The sequence below is a fragment of the Platichthys flesus genome, chromosome 9, assembly GCF_949316205.1.
Source record: "Platichthys flesus chromosome 9, fPlaFle2.1, whole genome shotgun sequence".
Taxonomy (NCBI): Eukaryota; Metazoa; Chordata; class Actinopteri; order Pleuronectiformes; family Pleuronectidae; genus Platichthys; species Platichthys flesus.
The window spans coordinates 18,451,235-18,474,815 of NC_084953.1; the positions used below are offsets into that span (position 1 = coordinate 18,451,235).

The 23,581-nt window shown below is 41.2% G+C and overlaps 2 protein-coding genes across 4 annotated transcripts; one reads left to right on the forward strand and one right to left on the reverse strand.

The window, feature by feature from the left end:
* The first annotated feature begins 1,496 nt into the window (after nt 1-1,496).
* LOC133960984 (mucin-2-like) lies at nt 1,497-13,638 on the forward strand. The gene is made up of 5 exons (XM_062395893.1): nt 1,497-1,745; nt 5,622-5,831; nt 8,183-8,743; nt 9,806-9,963; nt 10,973-13,638. The coding sequence occupies exons 1-5, from the start codon at nt 1,655-1,657 to the stop codon at nt 11,015-11,017; spliced, it is 1,065 nt and encodes a 354-aa protein (XP_062251877.1). The 5' UTR covers nt 1,497-1,654; the 3' UTR covers nt 11,018-13,638.
* Nucleotides 13,639-13,732: 94 nt separating this feature from the next.
* On the reverse strand, nt 13,733-23,578 carry LOC133960983 (uncharacterized). 3 transcript variants are annotated; one of them, XM_062395889.1, is made up of 13 exons: nt 23,498-23,578; nt 22,857-22,928; nt 22,561-22,600; nt 21,622-21,782; nt 21,387-21,468; nt 20,468-20,545; nt 19,647-19,830; nt 19,391-19,464; nt 19,164-19,240; nt 18,965-19,065; nt 18,782-18,870; nt 18,547-18,693; nt 13,733-16,592 (listed from the first exon to the last, which is right to left on the reverse strand). In XM_062395889.1, exons 2-13 carry the CDS (start codon nt 22,920-22,922, stop codon nt 16,423-16,425), a joined length of 1,269 nt encoding a protein of 422 aa, XP_062251873.1. In that variant the 5' UTR covers nt 22,923-22,928; nt 23,498-23,578; the 3' UTR covers nt 13,733-16,422. The 3 variants fall into 3 exon arrangements, with proteins under 3 accessions (XP_062251873.1, XP_062251874.1, XP_062251875.1); XM_062395890.1 differs by having other exon boundaries at nt 22,857-22,924; nt 23,498-23,568; XM_062395891.1 differs by lacking the exon at nt 20,468-20,545.
* Between the last annotated feature and the right edge of the window lie 3 nt (nt 23,579-23,581).

A 23,581-nucleotide genomic window follows, 5' to 3' on the forward strand; every position in this document is an offset into this window, starting at 1 on the left:
CAGACAGATCCATGAGTACACATCAACATAAACCAGCACATTTATTCAATATGTCGGGGAAAATTGCAATCAACACAATTCAAAATCGGAATCAGGTTCAGATTAATGTTGACTTGACTGATTGCGCATTATCCTCAAAAAAATATATTTTTTACACCAAAGGAAAAGGAAAGAGAGTCTGTGCAAGTTTCAAGCTCAGCTGCAAGCATAGTCCAATGTTTGATGAGAAAGCAGGCCGATGGGATGTTTATGTCTGAATTTATAGCAGATCGAGATATTCTGCTCATTTGCTCTGAGCGGGAAGGAAAGAGAGTTGGCAGAGCAGCATGGTTGATGACCTTAAAGGTTCAGTGTGTAAGACTCAAGTCCTCACAGAAATCTCTGCAGAAGCTGCCATGTTTTTTACAGTAGCCCAAACTGGAAAAACTAAACACCTTTTGAGTTCTTATGACAGCTGAAGGCTACCATTAGGTTTCCTTCTTGTTTGGAAGGGGGGGGGGGTGAGGGGAGGGGTATGCAGCTGCAACATGCAACTTTATCACTAGATCTCACTTAATACCACACACTGAACCTTTAAATACCAAACGTACCTCAGAAAACAGAAGCCTTTAGAAAACCCTTTAGAAAATAAGACAATGTATAGAGCAACAGCGCCTCCACGTGGGACAAAGAAGACATCACACTACAGTAAAATGCACTGTAGACAGTACTGCATTGCACACCCTATTAAAAATATCCCAAACAGGCAATGCAATTTTTTTTTTAATTGTCTTCATATAGTCTTTTGTGATAATAAACAACATGATAGATAAAAAAAAGGTAAGAATCTCATCTTTAATTCCAGAAGTCCCTTTTGAGAAGTTACACAAGGGCTTTATGATATACATAATTCAAAACCACAAATAAAAACTCTCATATAACAGAATATGACTGAATAGACTAAATAATATTAATCTGTGAAAGATCACTTGTAAACTGTAAAAAGTTGTTTTACATAACTTTACTTTAATATGATGTATGTTTTATGATTGTATGTTTTATGATTGTATGTGTTATGAATGTATGTTTTAGGATTGTATGTTTTAGGATTATATGTTTTATGATTGTATGTTTCAATCAGTAAATACAATTACAGTAAACTACTAACATAAGATAACGTTTGTATTCCGTAAATTAATATCAGGGGAAAGTATATATTTTTATCTTTTTCATTTTCTTTTTTACAGATATAAATGAAATGTCAAATGATCGTGTGAGTCTCATCGCTTCGAAATATGTTTGCGTTGTTGCACAGTCGTACAATGCGCTGCTCTGATACGTGCTGTTTGGCGGGTAGGTGTCAGTCCGCGCACTAAACCAGCGCCATGGCACAGTCAGTCAGAGCCAACAGGGAACACGTGGCACTGGAGAGAGAGAGAGAGAGAGAGAGAGAGAGAGAGAGAGAGAGAGAGAGAGAGAGAGAGAGAGAGAGAGAGTACACCCTCCTCCTCCCACTCCTCCTTCAGTCCCTGCAGCCACGCACACACACAGAGCTGCAGTGCGCAGTAGGACAGTGTTACTGTAACTGCGTGGCCTGCATCTGACTGGGATTTCGTGCGACATATTCAAGTGTCCGGTGACAACAAGACGAGAGGAGACGACGTTTACTGTTGACATGAGGAGGAGTGAGATGATGGAGAACAAACTCTGGACTGTCCTCTGTGCCCTGCTGCTGCTGACTGTTAACTTGGGATCCACTGAAGATGGTACGTCATGGTTGATTCTTTCTTTATTTCAGCTTTTGCTTTCTGAGTGATTAAATCTTCAAAATGTGGCCGGAATTGCAACGTTTTGCTCCTCACAACACACTCACAGTCATTACGTTGGCTTTCATCTTTGTCCTGAGGGCACTTACTCTGACTTTAACCTACTACTTGCCAAACACTTGCCCATTTGGGGCATTCTTCTGATCATTGAGCAGCTGTGGATCAAAAAGGTAACTTTGTGTTTTCCCTGTGTGTTTCCTATGTTCTTCAACTAGGTCTGATTTATAGCATTACAACATGTGTAAAACTACACACCATCCACAACGCCTGCCTCTGTAGCACCTATGTTGGTTGTGTTTGATAATTAGATCGTTAAATGGACAGAGCTCATGCTTTTTTTACACCATCATCTGAGTTCCTCTTTTCTGACCCCGACATCAGAATGACACTCTTGACTCTCTGCCACCTTCAGCAAAACTGAAACTGAAACGGTTCATTTCTGGTTGATTTTATTCTAACTCAGATCTTTGTTTCAACAGCCTCAGTTTATCCTTCACATCACCCCCCCCCCCCCACACACACACACACACACTTCCTCTCTCTGTGTGTACAACATTTACACACCTCACAAACCTGGATTTCACTCCCCCCACCTTCTGCTTTCTCCACTCCACATACTGTACCTTTCCTCCTTTGTCCCCTCCTACCTCTCTCGTCTCTCTGTCCCCATCAGCTCCTCTCATTACAAAGTAAAATGAGAGGATTGACAGTAGAGGAAATTTCATTGGGTACAACTGTCCTATCAGCCCTTAGAGCTAAACTGAATTTTAAGCTGAATTCACAAGAACAGAAAAAAGCAGAGATCCACTGGAACACTGTTATCTCACTGGCTTCATTCTAATTGGTTTTCCTCTGCACAGTGCCAATTAACACATTTAAATACAGTGTGGCTACTGTAGCAGGTTCAGTACAGTGACTTATTTAAACAGCATGTTATCTGTATTTGTCTAGATGTGCCTAAACATATTTTAAGCAGAATTAAAAAAACCATTATTATCTTGTTTCTGTGGTCAAGGTCTCATGACTCTGAGGAACTAAGGAAGTTTGGATATTAACTTTATTAACATTCTAAATTTTTTCAGTTTCTGTCCAGATAATGAAGTTTAAAATCATTAGTGAATATTTTTATTTACAAATGTTGAATGGACTGTATTAATATTGAGCTTTTATAGTCTTATTGACCAATCAAAACTCTTCATCGTACAAGCAACATTGATCCTTTCATGCAATCATTGCTATTATATGCTACGCTTTATCTTTCACACACTGTTGTCAGGAGATTTCTGGGGTTCAGTATCTTTCCCCAGGACACTTCAGCATGCAGATGGGGATTGAACCACAGAACTTCTGGTTTGAGGACGACCACTCTACCCCTCAGCCACAGCCGTTGCCGTCTTTGAATAATCAATAACCTATCTACTCTTCTATTAACTATAACTCAAACAGTACTACACATAATGATTATATGAGCTAAATCTATTTTAATGTTTTATAGTCTCATGGAAACTAATTATTTGGTTGAAGCAGAATTTGATTCACATTAAAGCTATTGAAATTCTCATGTGGTATAATATGACCTAGCAGGAGTGGAAAAGAAGATGAGAGGCCATGCTGCATGAGAGGTCACACACAGACTGCCAATAAACAGTTAAAATAAGTGCTGACAAGGCCCAGCACAGAGCTGCTTCAGTCCTCCACTGTTTTCAGTTCCACTTAAAGGAAAAAACGGGTCAAAATGATCTGTGCTAGCGACTCCAAAACTCACATCACATGCTGTGATAGCAGCTTTATGTATATAGATCTCACTGTGAAGGAACAACTAGTATGATAGGCTGGTGCTGAAGTTGCAGACATCTGCTCGTCGGAGCAATGGTTGGCTGCTCTGTTCCCCTCACCGGCAGGGTCAAGAAGAGAGAAAGAGCTGTTTGCCATACACGCTGCAGTGGTCTGAGGAGCTGTAAGAGCCTGTTACATCTACACAGAGGAGTGAGCAACAGTGGAAACAGTGGTTCTCTTTACCTATCTACTCTACTTTACTCTAGACACACACACACACACACACACACACACACACACAGTTATATTTTCACAAAACAGACCTCAGCATTTGACCTAAGCTGCTCTAATGGAGCTAAAGTGAGGGAACAAGGCCAGTATTATACAGCCAAGCACCTCTGTCTATTTATGCCTACTTTGTATCATTTGCACTCTCTCTCTCTCTCTCTCTCTCTCTCTCTCTCTCTCTCTCTCTCTCTCTCTCTCTCTCTCTCTCTCTCTCTCTCAGTGTGTGTGTGTGCTAATGAGCTGTGTGAGTGATTATACAGGTAATGAGAGGTATCACGGCAGTAACTGAGCGGTAATGACATTACAGTGCATGAGTTCTCTGGTCTTCATCAAAAGGAAGCCGGCCGGTACACAGATGAAGTCTGGTGCAGTGGTGCTAAATACATCAAGGAGAAAATTCAAAAGAGAAGGAAAGAGTGAGAGAGAGAGAGAGGGAGAGAGAGAGAGAGAGAGAGAGAGAGAGAGAGAGAGAGAGAGAGAGAGAGAGATGGAAGGTCCTTGTTAAAACCATATTACTTCAAAAACCAAAAATTACTTTCGTCTCATGTGGTTTGTAGCTGATGCCATGAAAAGTAAAAGTAAAAATTGGTCCTTATTCATTTTATGTTACAGTCTGAAATTATGTTTTACATTAATGTGGGTTAGTTGTAATTTATTGGAAATTTCTGCATTTATTTAGCTCAGTAGTTCCAAATCTGGAGATCAAGACCACACAAAGGACGTAAGATAAATGCGAGTGGTCACGTGTACAGTTAACAAGATGAATAAACAGAATACTCCTGCAACACAAATCATTATTTTTAAATTTTCCAAAATGAGGAAACACCTAAACTCTTGCTGTTTGGCAGGATGAGGATACATGACTTAAGTCAAACTGCTCACAAGTCAGTGGGTCATAGCTTCACTTTGTTTTACTCAAAGTCAAAAGAGGTTCGGAAGATGAGACAAGATAAGATAAGAAAAAACCTTACCATCTCGTCCCTCTGGCAGATGTGGATCGGTATGCAGAAGTGATAAATAAAACTGTTATAACATTACAATAATATAATAATTATACTATGGTTGTGAAATATGAGGGATCCCCTGAAAGCCTCAACATCTAAATTCTGGGGGGTCTAAATCTTCTAAAAATGATTTCTCACTCCTAATTGTCATTAAAATGTCTTCTAAGAGAGTCCTGTGTCCAGTTTAGGTCGGCAGGGTTTCCACTATGTTCATTTTGCAGTGGCAGCTCGTCACTCCTTCAGGATGGGGCAGACAAACATGGTCCGGTATCCTTATATCTATATATATCATTTATTTATATTTATATGCAAACACAAGAGCACAAGAAAGGCGGGACCATCCCGATTGCCAATGGCTACTTAGCATTCTGATAAAGCTATAGGAACAATCGTTAATACAAGTGAAGCATCTCAATGCATGTATATTTTGGGTTTGAATAATAACTATATAGATAAACACTGAATAATACTCTTTTCATTAATTCAAAGAAATTACTTTAAAGTCAACAATGAACTTTCCACGAATTAGAATAAGTAGTTGGTGAGGAAATCGAAAGACAGACAGACAGAAAGACAGACAGAAACTGTTGAGTCATATCATAGATCCACTATGTCTGTCTGCTGCACAGACAATCTGTGGCCTGTTGCTCCATGTTTGGCTGCAATAATAAGCTAATAAGTTGTTAATGACTGAAATTCACTAGGAATTGGCCATCAACTATCTCTGGCACTGTCTTCTCCTCATTAGGTGCTGCCTCACAGAGTGCTCCGGGGGCTGAGGTCGTCACTGGGGCCCCAGCTGCAGCCTCTGCGCCTGCTCCGGGCCCGGAACCCACCAGTCATCGTGCTCCGGCACTTATCGGCTCTGACACAAACACCAGCTCCAGTGGCACCGGCAGTTTGAGCAGTAACACGACGGAAATAACCTCTCCGTCTCCTCAACCGGAGGGAAAAAACGGTAACCATTGACCTCTTATTTATATAATGAAAATAGATATATTAAATAAAGAAATATGACGGTAGACAGATGGTGGACTAAGTCACATATCTGGTCAACTGCGCGTGATGTGATGTTGGCAAATATACACACATGTCTACTCTCACAATACTCCTATTAATTGTGTGTGTTTAAGGTTTGAGAGTGTGGAAGATTTGTCACACTTCAGGAGAATTTAGCCAGATGTCCAGCTGGAGGGGGCTAAGGTTTTTTATGAGCTATATTTAACACAGTCCTTATCGCTTCTCTCCATGTCCAGAAGACAAGGCCACATAGTGAAAGGGTTATAAAGTGTTGGCAATCATGGCACAAATGCAGCACAAGCAGAGAGACCAACACTTCAGACTCAAATAAAAAAACTAGCACAGAGAATGAAAAAAGATCAGAGATGGTTTAAGATATGAGAGCTAGTTACTAAGAGAATCATATTTTGGCCCCTGTGTGTGTCTTTGTTGGTTGGTCGGTTTGTTTCTTTGATTGACAGAAGGATAGCGCTCAACAATTTTCCACCAAACTTGCTACAAGGATGGAAGATGTGCCAAGACAGATCCCATTCAAATTTAGGACAGATCTGGGCCTGACGGGGGAAGATCCGATTATTTAAATTCCAGTAATAACTTAACATTTTCACATATTTTCATGGGAATAATGCAAGGTTGTTGATGAAAAAATCGGACATATTTGAGGTGATTATATTTCTGAGTGTGTCATTCTAGTTCAACAGGGAACAATTTGGTTCCGAGAGCAATGGTGAAATGTTCTTGTAGAGGAGTTTACACTGAAGCGATGGTGTTGAGGAAAGAAGTGATTAAATGCTGTGTGACTTTTCACAAGGTGGTGAGAAGGGGAGAAGTGAAATACTTCCCCCTACCACACACATACACAAACACACACACACACAAACACATACACACACAAACACACACACACACACACACACGCACACACACACACACACACACACACTCAAACACACCTTTTTATCCTCTGTCTGCACACATACATACCCACACACTGTGCTGGTTCACACATTATATTCATAAACATATCTGCAGGCTAATGCACACTTTCAGACTATTTATATCTATACCATTTAATAAGCTGTTGTAGCCGTGGCAGCCTAGCACTCAAATATCTGGGGTTTTGAAATTCAAGTCTTCTGCTTTCATCTCAGTACAATGGAGCTGAATGGATTTTTATTTGTGGTGCTAATGGCATTGGACATTTACACTTCAAGAGTTTACAGCCAGTGTGAGGCTGTAGGCCCGGTGGTGCTTTGAGCTAAACGCTAACACCAGCCTGCTAATAAGATCTCAATGACAGAGCTACCACGCTCATATCAAGCAGGTATCCTGTCCATTATAGTTAGTTAGTTTAGCATATTAGCATGCAAAGAATAAGTGCAGCTGATAAAATGTTGTCAGTTTTCCACATGGACTCTATTTAAGATGGTGGACATGACTGCTCCCCAAATTTGAAGCCAAATCATTATGATCGCCACCAGGTGGCTGGCTCCTGTAACCATGCCTCCTCCATGTAAGTGGATGGGATGTGGACCAAACTAAAAAGTGGAAATACACGTTAAATCAAATTATCTCCAAGACGGTTTCTGTCATTTCATTTTATTCTTAAATCCAGGTTCACATTTCACTTCTTGATGCAATAAAAACAGGTGGAAACATCACGATTGACAGCTGAGGCCGAGTATCGATTGCTCGAGTGTATTTGAAGTTTGTATCCAGGACAACTTGACTTAATTTCTGAAGAGTGGGAGGAAGTCCATCCATCGTCCGTCTTTGTATACAGTCAGGATATACATGGTTTAGCAGGTATTTGTACATTAAAATGTTGGTGTTGATTAAAAGTTAAAAGATCGGAGAATTACAATTCATATTGAGGAGGAGACCAATAACTTATTTCACGGCAATCCATCTAATAATTATTGCGACAATTCATAAATGTTAAATTCATGGTGGAAGCAGCAGAAAGTCTGACAATCACAATCATGAGAATAAATCTTTAGGGAACCATCAATGTTGTAAGTATCCATCTAGGAACTACTAACGTATTCCCAATTATTCAATGTGTTGCCATCAATGAAACTTCATTCAGCTCTAGTGTAAAGGCAGAAAACTAGAGAAGTATACTTTAAAACCTCCATTTCTAGTAGTAATTCCTCATATTCTTCTGTCAGATATGACATCACATTTCATATATTAACTAAGCTACTACCATAATGGTAATGAATAAATATCAGCCTGATAGAATTGTTACTGTATTTTGACGAGAACGTTGTCTTTTTCTTTCTGTAGATACAAACATCGCCTCTCCCATGGTGTCAGCGGTTCCTGAAAACAGGTCGAACAAATCTGATGATTTGTCATTGCAGCCTCAAACTCTCCCTCCTGTGAGCCAGAACACCACCTCTCAAACAACCATCGCCTCCACCTCTCACACCACCACCACAAGCCCCCCTCAAACGACTCATGATATGCCTGTAGACACTACGACCACCAACTCATCAAAAAATCCCGCAAAGTCACCTCCTGACTCCATCTCAACCACAGAGCAGCCGGCCGAACCCACAACACAACCACCCACAACTGCCCCAACACCTGAGCCAACAAAGCCGGAAACTACCGTTACCACCTCCACCACCACAACTACGGCTACCAGCACCCAGTCCAAGTCAACATCCAGCACCTCCTCCTCTCAAGAGTCCCCCAATGCCAAATCACAGACCCTGAAACCTCCACACACATCACAGTCCCACACAACCCGAGGCCCAGCGAAGTCCACCACCGCCCCACCAAGCAGCTCCACCCCCCAGGCCAAAGCTGACACGCCCTCCCAGCTGAACGTTGGGGGTGACCGTAAGTGCAAAACATCTTCTGTGTTGGTGTTTTTCTGGACTCTTCACTGGCTGGATATTGACAGAGGCAGAAGTGCGTTGGTTTTTACAACAGAGGCGACACTGTGTTTTGTTTTCCAGCACAAACCAGTCCCCCCTTCTACACACACGCACACAGACAAACACAGACACACACACGCCACGCATGCCCATCTATATCTTCCACAAGCACTGTCACCACCAGGCACTCCACAATTATAGCTCTGTTTAGGAACAGCGCCGAAGCAGTCATGGGACTTGGGCCTTGAGAATGCTCTGTTTTCTTTTTCTGTCTGTCTCTCACACCCTTTGTCTGCCTACTCAATGATTTATTCATCCACTTTCTGTGTTGCTGCATGTCCGGTGTATAATTATTATATTTTCACCATGAGCTATCTGTTTCCAGGCTTAAGCTGTGGATGGAAAAAAAGGAGGAAAAACTTCTTTCCATTGACAAGCCTGCTTACAGCTAAAATATAAAATCTCTCTGCTCCTCTCGCTCTGTATGGTTTTATAAGGCCACACTTGGAATCATGCCTCTTTCCATTAGCCAGTAGAACAGGGAGCATTCACTGCTCTGTGGTTGTTGTTACTTTTGACCAGATGATATAAAAAAAAGCAGAGTTTACCAGACAGAATTCCTTTGCAAAACCTCCTGCATAGAGATACGTACAAGGAGTTGAAGGTCAATAATGTTTTCACAGATTATGCAGCACTCTATTCTATGCATTTGAATCCAAATCCCCAAATTATGCCCTATATATAAATGTCCTTCTTCAACAATGTAATCAAGTACTGTACAGGCAAGGTTAACATCACCATCCTGTGTTTGACACTTCTGTTCTGAGCTACATGATAAACACTCAAGCTCAACTTGTTGCTGTAGCGTCTATATTTAGATCCAGTAACAGCGTCAAACAGTCATGTAAGGACCTGTAATTCTTTTATCAACAGCGAAGTTTAATCCATTTCAGCTTGTTTACTTGAGCAGGTCTGAGTTTATAGAGGAATGGGCCCTCAGCGATGTACTCTGTTTCCTTCCCAGCAATGATGGTCCACGAATCGCCCACATTAGACCCTCTCCTAGCCGGCCTGGTGACAGCCTTCATCATCACTGCTGTCATCATCACTCTGCTCCTCTTCCTCAAACTGCGCCGAAGAGACAACCGCCCAGAGTTCCGCAGGCTGCAGGATTTACCTATGGTGAGCTACAATCCTGTCTCAACATTTACTTAAAAGTATTTATTTGGAATAACTGAAAATGTACTGCTACAAACCAAATCTCTACCACTTTTTAAAAGGTAACTAATTGCTTCAAGGATTCTTAATGAAAAACTAATGCTCTATCAATCTGTTATGTCTATTATACCATATAATATGTACAAACCATCAATAAGAACAGCTTTCAGGTCGACACGTTGGTGTTTATCCTTCCCCACAATCCAGAATGTGAAGCCGCGGCAGCAAGTCCTGCCGAAACACACGCTTGACCAAATGCGAGGCAGTCTCAGCTGTCGGTAACAATTCACCCCAGTTTTATAACATCACATAAGTTATTAAAACCAAACTTACCAGGAACATGAGTACTATGGAATATGAGGAAATATGATGATAAGAACTACCTTAAATGACAGGAGCCCCCTTTGAGAAAACAATATTTGCCATGCAATTTGACTTTTTAGTTTGAGCCTGACACATCCGTGAACATGGAGAAGGCAGGGTTTATGTATATTTACCTATACTGCAGCCAGCCACCAGGGTGGCGAATAAGACGCTTTGGCTTCTCTTTGGGGAGCTGTCATGTCATCCATCTTGCGTTACGGTCTTGGACATGTAGCAAGTTAACTGGTTGTAGCTTCATATTCAGCGCATATCCATCGTAATGTTAAACTTTCAGCAAGGAAACGTATAAATATATTTCCCAAAACATCAAACTATTTCTTGAATGACTTTAAACGACTTTAATAACTTTAAATTAGTAACTCGCTTGTCATGGAGCCCTGTAATATGTTATTAATGGATTCTAACAGATTCATAAAACATTAGTACATGAATTATTGATCCTTGATAACGATAACCATTGCAATTTATAAACCTTTTACAAAGGGGCACCACAAAATCTATTGTTTGATATGTAAGCACTTTTGACCATGTGGACTGTGTAAACACACAATGTAATGGCTTCTTATGTTATTACATTCTTTCTGTGCAGGATGACATGATGGAGGACACACCTTTGTCCATGTACAGCTACTAATGGAGGCAGGATGGAAATTGATGGCACCTATAAAAACCCTCCGTTAATGCAGGCTCATGCTAAAGTGTTTTGCCTTAATCTGCGCCAAACAGAGAGAGTTCTGGGTAGGTATGAGCAAACTCCTGGCTTGCTTTCATTTATTCAGATCATTGACATTTAGGAAAGGACACGATTGAAGCTGCAATGGACAATGAAGACATCGCCTATGATGATGACCCTTGAGCACGTTCATTTTAATGCCTGTAATTACAAATTCGGCAAATTCATCTTCTCAGTACCGTTTGGTTCATATTTTCCAGCTCATGATTTGGGGTTGTATAATATATTTAAAATTTCCACAGAAAGGAAAAATGTCTGTGTGAAGCACAAAGCCACATTGTCGGTTGTATCCATCAGTGTGGTGGTATACAGCTGGACACAGATTCAGCCAGACTCTTTACCAAGGGAAGCAGATATAATCTCCCCCATTCAGTTTATGTTGTAAAGTCTGGTTAGACTGAAGGTCAATAGCATCCTGACAGAGAGGCCAGAGAAGAAATATGAACAAGATAAAGACCAAATGGCCTGACTACAGAGTTAATGAGGTTGCACTTTACTTTCTGGAGTGGAAATAAGTCGACAAATATTTTTATGTATGAGAGAAAGATATGTTCTGTGTGTCAGCATAGAATAAGAGCATGGATGTGTGTTTTTAGGTCTGTGTGCATATGCGTGAGTGTCTTAAGGGTGAATGTATGATGTTTTTTGGAGGCATGGCAGAATATATTTAAACTTGAGTTGAGATGGATGTGTTACTGTTCTTTTGTTTCTTTCCTGGAGTCTTCAGTTCAGGAGAGAGTGCCTTACACAACACAGGATCAGCTTTCGTTGTAAACACTATTTATACTGCAACCAACTAACTTCCAGATTTACCAGTCTTCTCCAGTATTTCCGTGTGATTCCCATCTTAATACACAATGAGCGCCCGGTTGCTGCTCTGACTTGCCTGTGTTTGAAAGACTAGCCTTGAGCGTGTTCGACATGAAGCACTCACTCATACAATGACAGTTTGCAGGCTGAAATTGGCCAGTGGCCTTTCCTCAGAATGTTAGCATTGTCCTGTGCAGTGTAAATACTACTGATGACTGTTTCATGGAAAGACAACTTTGTGAAACACTTCACTTTTAATCACTTCTTTACTCTTCACCAGACAGAAACACATTGACTGCAATGGCACTCCGTAGAGCGTATACCTCCGCCAAGGCCCAACAGACCCCATAAATTCAATCAAGTGGCACCAAATTTTTCACACTCATAGACATCAGTTTTCTCAATGTGCCTGACTTCTTTCATCATTATCCATAAATTTTCCCTTGGGGAAATGGTGAAAATGTTGAAAAACACCCAATCTCACAAAATACTTGGATCCACTCCCTGATCTGGATTCACAATATAATTGGATAGGTTCTTCCCTGACAACTATTGCGTCATTCCACCAAGTTTTGTGGAAGTTTGTCCTGAGGTTTTTGCTCAATCTTGCCGAGAAACAAAGGGGACAGGGGTGAAAACATAACCTCCTTGGCAGAGATAGAAATGTTGCAAGGACTGATGGGACAGCACCTTGTTTCCAGCAGGCGAGCTGTGAACTATACCATTGATTTTCCGTGTTTTAAGCTCGGCCGTGTTTTCGCTTTGTAAATGTGCAGGAAAAAGATGAGTGGAAGTTAGACACACACAGGAAGACCGAAGAACCCCATCAATACAAAACACACACAGCTCCTATTTATTTACGACTTAGCTCATGAACTGATACATCAAGCTCTTGAAATGGAGATAACTTGTTTGGCATACAATTTTGTGCAATGAAAAACTGAAAATTAACAGAGGAACTCAATGTAACAGTGCCTTTCCCAAAGGTTGAGCCCACACAACAGCTTCAGTGCTCTTTGACACAGATTCTACTCCCAGTTCACTCACTGGGACTGTCAACTAACATGCTGCTCCAAATTCTCCTATGTTGTTTAGATGAGTTGAGATCTGGTGGATGTGAATCATCTTCATACTTGTCAAACTATCCAGTGAATCCATGTCAATCGTATACTTCCAGTATTAAAGTTAGGGTTGGTAGTTGGTTTCTCAAGCACATTTTAGCTTATTTGTGGAAATCCTTTTCACCACTGACAAATTAAGTTTTATGAAGAATAAAATGGTTTCTGTAGCCCTTGCAGGACTGTAATAAACATACCAAATCTTTTCAAACGGACCAAATGAAGTGATTGGCTGGCTTTACCTGTCTGTCACTAACAAATCGGCCTGAGAGCCGATAGTCAGAAGTTAGCGAGCGGGTCACGGATAAAAGTATTTTTCTAGTAGTTGTCAGGCAGTGATCGTTCATGTGTTTTGGGGACGTAGCTTTGGCGAGAATGTATCAGTTGCTTTTGATATCTTTTCTGGAATTACCAACCCTAGCTTTAAATGAGACTCTTAAGATTCCCGATTGAAAGCCAAAGTTGTCTGTAAACTCCTGTATTTGTTCACTTCTTTAAATGTCCTTAGTATCCTGACTGCACACTGAGGCTTTGTTGTCAAACATGGAATATGGACTGTTGATGTTGTATGATTAAAGGTATTTTGAGACAAAACTTCTGCGTTTCCTCTTATTCCCTCCACGGATCTGTTATTACCAGGATTTCGGGAGTTCTGCTGCTCTAAAGAGACGACCACAGAGAGACAAGCTCCTCTCCGTTAAAATACAGAGTTTTATTGTTGGAGACAAAACACAAAACATTTCTTTTTACAGATTTACAATGAAGGCATCAGTGCATTGCTGTACTGCAGCCCCACTGCACAATACTTGTCAAATGTAATAAAGTGCAGTCAGATTCATCAGTCACTCACAAACAGATCAGCCTTTTCATTAAATGTCTCTTTAACAAGAAGAGCTTTTTAGGAGATGTTTGTTTAAATACTGCTCTGTGCTAGTGACGGTTTTCTACAAGGTTTTTCTTGTTGCTTACTTTGACAAGATGACAAATAATCTGAATGGTTGGATGAGCTGGAAAGTGTATCTGGTCACATGTCCACAAGCCCAGCCTGTCATTTAACTTGCTGTGGTCTGCGCTCCCTGATGGGGGGGGGGGGTTTGTCTGGATGCTGAATTATTTAACAGCTTGACACCCACCTGCAAGCCCGGGACAGTTTGACTCGTGTCAGACAAGACAGCATAAAGGGGACTCCTGACAGTCTCAACTGAGTTGTGCATATGTAAAGACATCACAGTGGAGGTAGTGTGGGTGTGTCTCTGTAATGTTAATGGGTTCCTCTTGGCTCTCACTTCAGATGCATTACCAGGAATTACAATCGTCATCAGTTTCCTTCTGGACTTAAAAGTGCATTATGTCAGGAAGAAACACTCATTAAATATCCATTACTCTGCTACACTGAACAGTGTTGCACTGCATATAGCACACGAATAACACAAAGCCAAAAGGTACTGAGTCTTAACACATGTATTATGACTGAACACAAACTGTTTATGCCATTATATTAACGTTAAATTTGTAGTTATTAAAGGAGTTAAGGCAGTATAGGCATACTGTAAGCCCTCACTTTTCAAATCAAAAGCACAGTGATGACTGGCTTCCTTATGGATCCTATTGCAGTTATGGATACACATGAAAGTCAGAAACATTAACCACATCAAACCTTTACCTAACCCAACCATCTGTAATCATAAAAACCTAAGTAGAACTATTTTCAGTCTCGTCCTGCCTAAAACCAAAACCTTGTGGTTTAGCTTGCTATCCACCAATGCCTCTGCCCCTAACTCTGGTAGGAGCCATAATTTATAATCAGCAACACACAACATGGTGCAAAGGGTGTTTGCTTCTTCGCTGACACAAAGCACTGCCATCCTGGCCGTGAAAGGAGACCTTTTCTGAATGTAACTCTCACAAGAGGATGTTGGTTCTTTAAACAGCTGCCTGTCGTTTCCTGCATGCAACCAGTCAGTACATGTGGGCACAATTCAATTGGGGGATGCACAAATTATATTTGCTTAATTATTATTGTAATTAAGTACGTTTATATGTATCTGTACTCAGGTAGATTTATTTTCAGGTCTTTTTTCCCTTTTACATCACAGCAAATACTGTATCATTAAATATTTGTACTTTCTGCTAACCCATTTTTTGCAATGTGTGAAATGTTCACATTGTTTTTTAAAGTACTAGTAAATAATTAGTAATGAGAGGGGAACCGCTCCAATCAGAGCGGGCAGGCAACATTAGACTCTGCCTCCTTCAGCAGCAGCATCTGTGGTGAAGGAATCTAAACTGGATTCAGAACAGGTCAATGCATTCAGGAACAGGCTACACTTGGCAAGTACCTACATTTTTAATACTTAAAATATATTTCAAAAGGAAGTATTTACTAACATGTACTCAAAAAGAAAGTTAATGTTGTAAGTTTTCTTTTATTTGACTACATTTTTAATTTATGTAATTGTTTTTGCTTTAGTGAATTGTTTGACTTCTTCCCTCTACCACTGAAGCCGTTTTCAGAAATGTCCTGCTGAGGATATCTGGAGAATTGGATCCGGAATATCTTAAGCAACACAGTGGGTGATTCGCTGCTTGGACACATTCACAATTATGAAAACTTCTTGGAGTTGGTGCAGCAAAAAGGGATGATGAAACATATTCATTTAGCTGGGGAGTTCATGTAATTTTGGTTACAAGACATCGCCGTCAGCTCTTTTCACCACAAACTCTCGTGACATCTTCGTCTGTGTCTTCTAAGAGTGTGACACCACTTTTTCACCCAGAGATATTCTTTTTTGCTTGGGACAGTTTGTACTGTCATGTGCTAACAAGACTTGGGGAGAGTATGATGATGAATATTTAAATAAAAAAAGAGAGTGAAGGAGTTAGCATCTGATCAATCTGTTGGTGGTTTGTTTTACCATGCTGCGTTTAGTGCCACTTTGGATGAAACGGTTTCCAGATTTCAAGTTTAAAAAGAAAGTTTGATCCTCGCGATTTTTCTGAGTCCCTAACATTAATGTTATTCTCACAAATAACTGTTTACACATTCTTGAAAATTCCCCTAAAGAAAAAAGTACTTTCCCCACTGGTATCAATGGATTATCACACATCATACTCAAGTAGGTCTGAAAGAGCAACACGAAGTAGGACGACATAATTATATGTTGTTCTATGTATCCGCCACTGCTGCAAAGTCTGCTGCTATTGCCTCTCTTTTATTGTGTTCCTCTTCCCTGGGGACAACACAGGAAATTAACCATATGGCTGGTTGTCTAATACAGTTTCTATTCTTAAAGTTTGGGGTTTTGCAACAGATGTTCTCACTCACATACAAACACACAGATCAAACAAAATGAATCAATACAAAAATTATAAAACAGGTCAGAGGTCATTAAGACTTAGGTCAGATGCTAAATCTGGGTCCACATTGTAATCAAGGAGATCTTCTTCATCACCACTTTCATCATTGTCCTCCAGGTCCGATCCTGGACAACTAAAATCGCTCCGTCTGGACTGAACGCTGAGACGTACTTGTGGCTTTTGAGGAAGAGCTGGCAGAGGTGAAGAGCAGAGGAGAATAAGTTAACGTACATGTGAGTGAGTGGGTGGGTGAGTGAGAGAGTGGGTGTGTTTGTGAACAAGAAGGACCGAGTAGCTCTTTGCTGTATTACCATGTGGGATTTTGTTGGACGGTATTCAAATGTTTTCCCATAACGTACGTGTGTGTGCGTGCAGGCTTGTGTGCGCGTCAAATTAGCCTGGCTACATGGGCCCAAATCACTCTGGGAAACATTTAGAGCACAGATTGTAATCTCTTCCAGGAACGTCAGTCTGCTCTGAGAGTCTCGGGGGTGAGCAGTGCATGTGCTCACACAGAAACACACACATACATACACACAAACTGTACAAATTTATTAAGTAACAACTGTCTTGTCTGAGAACTTGGGGGAGGAAATTTGAGTTTTACAGCTTTATCTGAAGAAAAAAAAAAACTTTTACAGTGAAGCTGTAAAGCCATGATTACAGTTTTTATTTTATCTTTACACTTTTCTCTTCCTTTAATTATATCGCATTTACTTGTGATATATTTAAAGAATTAGTTTAAAATTTGGGTAAATGTGTATTTGCTTTCTTGCTGAAAATTAGATCAAAGGAGTGTATGTCTGCAAGGTAATGAAGCTACATTTGGGAGAGGGTTAGCGGAGCTTTTCACAAAGACTGAAAAAGGGAGACACAGCACCTGGATCTGTTCAAAAGTAACTAAGACCCTTTGGTGGTATTAAAATCCATCCTGAGTGATCCAATCACATGTGGACAGCTCTAAGTAAAAGTCTGAATGCACCCGAAAACATGATAATATTCCTGAGATTCAATTATTCAAACCACATTCGGAGGGGCATGTGGCCACATTGTTTCGCTGTGAGAAGCGTGAACGCAAATGCTTCCTGGGCCAAATATGAAAAACTGTCTATTCGGCTGAATTCCTCTGACCTGCTACAGTTTCAACTCTATTCAGTGCCCATATGTAGATTTGTCTGTAGCCAACGCCACAATGTCAACACTGATCTGTGTGTTGACATGCTTTGCAAATAGACAAGGGGAGTGAGAGGATGAGATCCGATCACTAGACGTCACACAGGTAAAGCATTCAGGATTTTAAAACCAGGTGTGACCAGACAAACTTAGTGCTGCACACTTGTGATCGGATTGCTCAGGACAGATGTTAACACCAGGCCTGCTCCCAGCACATCTTAAAATGCAAACTGAATTAAGCAACACATGGAGGTTTTACAGGTGTGATATGGAGGATAGATTCTTGTCTGGGAGCAGTTACGCCCAGTAGGGCTTTAACTGTGTTGTTACAGTGGAACTTATCAGAAGCTCCAGAACACCAGTTAGAGCTGCATATTTCTTCTAATCTAAACCTGAGCAAGGAGCTGAATAAGTGCATTTCCCAAAATGTCAAGCTGCTCTTCTGACTAACAGTGGTAAACACAGACGGGTGCTCTCCACGGTGAGACAGAACTACTGGGATGAGTCAGAGCAAAGGTTGAGCCAGATGTGTGGGAGAGGAACAGGAGAGGGGGGGGGGGGGGGGGACTACATGTCTCATCCTGCTAAAGCCGTCATCAGTGTGTGTACCCATCTGGTGACCGTGTAACCTATTCTGCTGGAGTGTGTGATCCTATCGTCAGAACATGTTCCTATTGTTGTGTGTGTAGGTGGAAAGGCGGCTTGTGAAAATGATAACGGATGTTGCACAAAGTAACCATGCTTCTAATTTCAGAGTAAATGGACTAAATCAACTGTATTTATAAAGAGATTCCCTAGACTTATAAACCACTCAAGGAGCTTTACTGTACAAACCAAGTGCACACATTCATACAGCGCTACTATATGCTGCACTGTTTCTATCACACAGCACACACACTGCCAGGACCGACACCAGGAAGTGACTTTCTGGTTGTTGGACAACCCGCTCTGCCTCCTGAGCCACATCCTTACCCGAGTCTTTGTCATCTAGCCATGAAAGATCATCTGAGCTGATCTCAGCCAAGCTCGGGGTCAGACTGAAGTCCTCAGAGTCAGAGTCTGGCTCTTCCACTCTGACTCCCCTACTGTGTCCGTGGGGGAGAGATACTGGTGACGCCCCTGAATCACACAGGAAAACATGTTTAAATTGATTTATTAATCGTTTATTGAGTCAGTGTGTGTGTGTGTGTGTGTTACAGAGACTTACCTGATGTGTGCACAGACAGTAATGGTGTTGGTTCATGTTCTTGAAGGGTAAGACTCCTGACCTTGTCTTTCAGCTCTGACACAACCATTCTATTGTAACAAGTTTAACGCAACACATGTAATCCACAAAAAGAAGAGACATAATTCTAGAAACACACATTTGTGCACACGCTCACACATTTACCTGATCTGGCGGACCTCTTGCTGTGTGTGTGAATACTGAGAAACGTTTTTTGCCAGATCAGTGCTGTGAGTTCTGTAGCTCTCTGTTAGCTCCTCCAGTGTCTGAACAGAACAAACAAATGAAAGGTTAAGGACCTGAAAGACTACAAACCACAAATCACACAAGCAAACACAAGCTGCATGTTATATTGTGTGTGCACCTTGCAGCTGCGTTCGTACTGTCTCCTGGTCTCTCTGGCCTCTGACTGCTGGAGGAACACGTCCTCCTCCTGTCGCCCTGTCAAACAGAAGAAGAAAGAGCCGACACCGTGAGCAAGACTGTACTTGTCTTTTGCTTGACAGGCCAGCACAGAGCTCAGGACATGTCGAGTCCCGCAGAATCAATGTGAAGACATGATGCAGGTGTGTTTGCCCTCGTGTGACTCACTTAACCGCGTTTTCAGCTGGTCCACCTCCCTCCGCAAGTGTTCCAACTCCTCTCGGCGAATCTTTGAGTTGAAACTGAGGGTGACAAAAAGACAAATGATGACAAACTGATGTGTAGTTTCCCCTCCTTCATACCTGTCTTCCCAAAAAATGAAAATGTCACTCAGACGTCTTTGTAAAAGCGAAGTCTTTATGAATGTTTTCATATCAATCACGAGTTTCAAAGTCTGCAGTTACGCCCCACAACCCTAACGCACCTCTCCTCTAAGTTGCCTAGCGACGTGGCTCTGGTGATGTGTCCCCGCAGACTGCTCAGCTCACGTCCCACCTCTCTCCTCCACTGCTCCATCATTCTCTCTGCACCTGGACTTTGTCCCCTCTGCGGTTTGTCCCTCTCTCTTTCACTCTCCCTCAGGTCCTCTCGCAAGCTGTGAACCTCCTCTGGAAAAGAAGACAGTTTTCTTTGAATACAAGTATTTCCCCTCCCGCAGTTACCTTGTAGGCAAATCCCAATAATTTATTAAAAGTTCTAATTATTAATGAATCCTCTCTTGATGCAGGTATTTTGCAGTTTCACACAGTAGAGGTTCGGGTAGTGAGCAGAGAAGACACAGAAGAGTGAGCTCTGGTGGGAAAGTCTAGTGAGAAACAGTGATGAGACAGCGTTTTATAGATAAATATATAATTCTAGCATATTTACAGCTTGATTTATTCATCTGGCAGGCACTTTCTACACAATGTACAAATGAAGAACAATGCAAACCACATTAGAAAGTAAAAAATATGAAAACTTAGCAAAACATAAATAAGTCAGACAAATAAATAGGCTGAACACCTGTAAGAACTCATCTCTTCCAAGTGCTGTAAGTTCTGATGGTTCCCAAACTGAGACTATATCTTCCTGGGAATCCTCTTTAATGGATGGGTGGTGTATTAACAGCATTGTCCCCTCTTTCATCATCTACAGCTTAAATGTCTATCTGCAAGACACCCAACCTCTCAAGTGTATGTGCTCACTGCTCCAAGTGTCTGTTTTTGTGTTCACAGGGGTCACATTTCTTGTACGGGTAAAACTCACTTTGGTAAGCAAGAATTACTATTCTTCCTATTGAAGTGAGGATCCTGGGAGGTTTCACTCTTTTCTTCCTGATGACATCTGAGTCAAACAATCATAGCAGAAATAGAAGTAAATGTATTTGGTTTTATCCCACAAACCATGACCATCTGCAACATTAAAACAGATGAAATTCACAATGCAACTCAATAAGCATATAATGTTAAGAAAAGACTGGAATAACCTGTGAGTTCTTTCATGACAGTTTTCCTTGTTTACTGTGATTAAACTAATCAGTTATTTTTATATTCAAACTGTAAGAGGAAGAAAAGGCTTAAAGCTTGAGGTTGCAAGCAGTTTAAAGCTAACTTACAGAACAGAGCTAACCAAGAAAGAGGAGGAGTGTTTGGAGATGAATGGTTTAGTTATAGCGGATAAAAATGTATTTGATGGACTACAATTCATTTAAACTCTAATATAATTAAGTTCAAAAGTGTTTTGGATCAGTTTAAGATAAAGAGGGACGATATAAAGAATTAGTGGTCATGAGTGACTTTTACTAGGTCAGAGTTAAAATCAAAGGACTGTAAATGAACCCGTATTAAATGTAACTGGATTCGACCAAACTGTTTCTCAACTAATTCTCTGAATTTTATAATTTACTACATTTTGGAATCAGACATGTCAATAATCGTGTGGTTATAATTTATTTAGGCATAAATAATTTAAGTATCCCCTTAAGAATGTGAAATTCTTTGTTTATTTTTCATGCGTGACCTGTCGACTTCGTTTGGGTGCAACTAGGTTAAATAGCGATGAACTGGATAAGAGCTCCAGCTCCTTTCTTCTACTCGACGATACTAGGAGTCAGGTGTTGTGCGTTTGTTTGAGGATAACATGACTCAGTAAGAAAGGAGGTAAGCAGCCACGGTGCAGCAGTTACCTTGTAGTGTCTGGATGTGACGTTGTTGTGACAGGCGATCCTTTTCCATGTCATGGAGTTTCTTGGTGAGAGAGTCAATCGCCTTGCAAAGACATTAGAAGCAGACATGTGGAACTCTGTCAGAGCTAACGCACCAAAATACATCACATAAATGCCGCAGCTACGTTATCTTGCACATCCGGCTTGATCCGACAAATGGTTGCACACATGCTTGAGCGAACAAATAATCAAACACCTGGCTCTGCATCTGTAGTTGAGACTGGAGAGCATCCACGTCTGCCCATTGCACACCGGAACTGTGTGAGGGGGATGGCTGTCGGGGAAGAGGGGCTCGGGGGGGAGGAGCAGGAGGGTCCAAATCGAAATCAGGTATCCACTCCCTCGCAGGAAACAAATCTGGAGAGGAAGAGGGATATGCAAGAGGTTTTCCACAAAGAGCTCAAATCAAATCAAAGGAGCTTAAACCACTGTCTCTACCTCAATCTATAATATATTGTAAATCCTGTCTAATGTGTTATTCAGGCTTTTATCTATTCTCGTCTCATTGCAATGCACTTTACTCAGGTATCCGTCGGGGCTCCCTACACTGTCTTCAGTTGGTCCAAAATGCTCTCACTCAAAATTACTGGAAGAAAGAGGCAAAAACATATCACCGCTGTGCCTGTATATCACCGGTTAGCTTTCATATTGATTTTAGAATTTCATTACACACGGCCTAGGACCAGAGTACATTTCAGCATTATCTAGGTGGTGTGTGCCCTCCTGAGTGCTGAGATCTGCAGATGGAGCCTTGTTGGTCCCTCCCAGGTCTCAGAGTGGGCACAGGGAGATCAAGCTTTTGCTGTTAAAGCCATTTGAAACTGTCTTTAGCTTATTTTAAATGTCGTCTCAAAGCCTTTGTCTTTTTCTGCTTTATCTCTAATGTGGCCAATGTCCTATAAGTCAACTAGATTGTCTGGTTTTTAATATTTTTGGTTTAACTTTGTGTTCTTAAGTACTTTGTTACATTGTTAAGAAAAGTGAAATGGAATAGAGAAATAGACATAGATAAAAATTTACAAAAATTGCAGCCTTTTTATTCTGTTGTCTACCTCATTCTGACTATGAGTAACAAGTGGGTTATTTTTTTTTAACAGACAAAGTGAGATTCACTGATGTGAAACAGTTCACCCACTTTCTCCTTTGGAGAATTTCCCCGGTGACGTCAGTCTCTCCTGGGGACAAAAACATGTTTCAGATTCAAAGTGTTGTACTTTCCCAAACGCTCAACAACAGTCCCGCTTTTAAATGTGGAGCAATCCTGCCATCTACAGACAGCTGCAATAACAACAACGTACAACTGACTACAGCACCCCAGGCTCCTGGGTATTTTATATGAATGTCACTGTTGTAAAACGAAAATCCCTCTGTGCACAATAAACATATGATTACTGTAATTTCCTGCAACACCATATCATGAGAAGCACTCACCCTCATCTTTGCTACGCTGCCATCTGCCACTGACAGGATAGAGCTCAGCTGAGAGTCCCAGTTCATGTCTGTCTAAACAAAGAAAGGGGGAAGCACATAAACTGAAGTTGTCAAACACACATTTCATTCAGGGTCAGTCGTTCATTTTTGATCCAAGGTGCAACAGCGACGTGTCAGACAGTGTTGAGCGGCCTGTGGTGGGAGGCGATACACCAAACACCAGCAGTAACTTTAGACGGGTGTTGTCTAGTGGCTGGTTGGTGAGGCAACCAGCTAGCGGAGATCTCACCCACTTTATGGAGAGTTACATCGCATCAGGGTGTTAGCATGTGGGCAGGCTGATTGAATGCGTCTGATGAATGAGTCCCACTGGGGAATAGCTGTGCACAGTCTCCAGGAGCAAATACAGAGGTGATTCAGGGCAGGAACCTCCATTAACACCCTTCACCCCGAGGACAGACTTGCTAACAAAAACGTAGCTAAACATGTAAACATACACTTAAGGCTTAGCAAACGTTAAGAAGGCACTGACCTAAGCTAGTTCTAGTAGCAGACACTGATTTATGTCTGTACTTTATTGTACAACCGGTCGTTAAATATTTAAAGTCACACGTGATAATGTTTGAACCAGCTGGACTGACCTCAGCGAGCTACTCCCAGAAAACCCAACGAGCTGCCATCCCACTTTTTTTAAATCCACGGGCACATAACGGCAACGTGATTGC

Coding starts and splice junctions, on each gene's coding strand:
- LOC133960984 (XM_062395893.1), top strand. CDS start 1,655: ATGAGGAGGAGTGAGATGATGGAGAACAAACTCTGGACTGTCCTCTGT. Junction 5,832..8,182: donor TCAACCGGAGGGAAAAAACG/GTAACCATTGAC, acceptor TTCTTTCTGTAG/ATACAAACATCGCCTCTCCC. Junction 8,744..9,805: donor GCTGAACGTTGGGGGTGACC/GTAAGTGCAAAA, acceptor TTTCCTTCCCAG/CAATGATGGTCCACGAATCG.
- LOC133960983 (XM_062395889.1), bottom strand. CDS start 22,922: ATGAACTGGGACTCTCAGCTGAGCTCTATCCTGTCAGTGGCAGATGGC. Junction 20,546..21,386: donor TCACATCCAGACACTACAAG/GTAACTGCTGCA, acceptor TGTTTGACTCAG/ATGTCATCAGGAAGAAAAGA. Junction 16,593..18,546: donor GCTAGATGACAAAGACTCGG/GTAAGGATGTGG, acceptor CACCTCTGCCAG/CTCTTCCTCAAAAGCCACAA.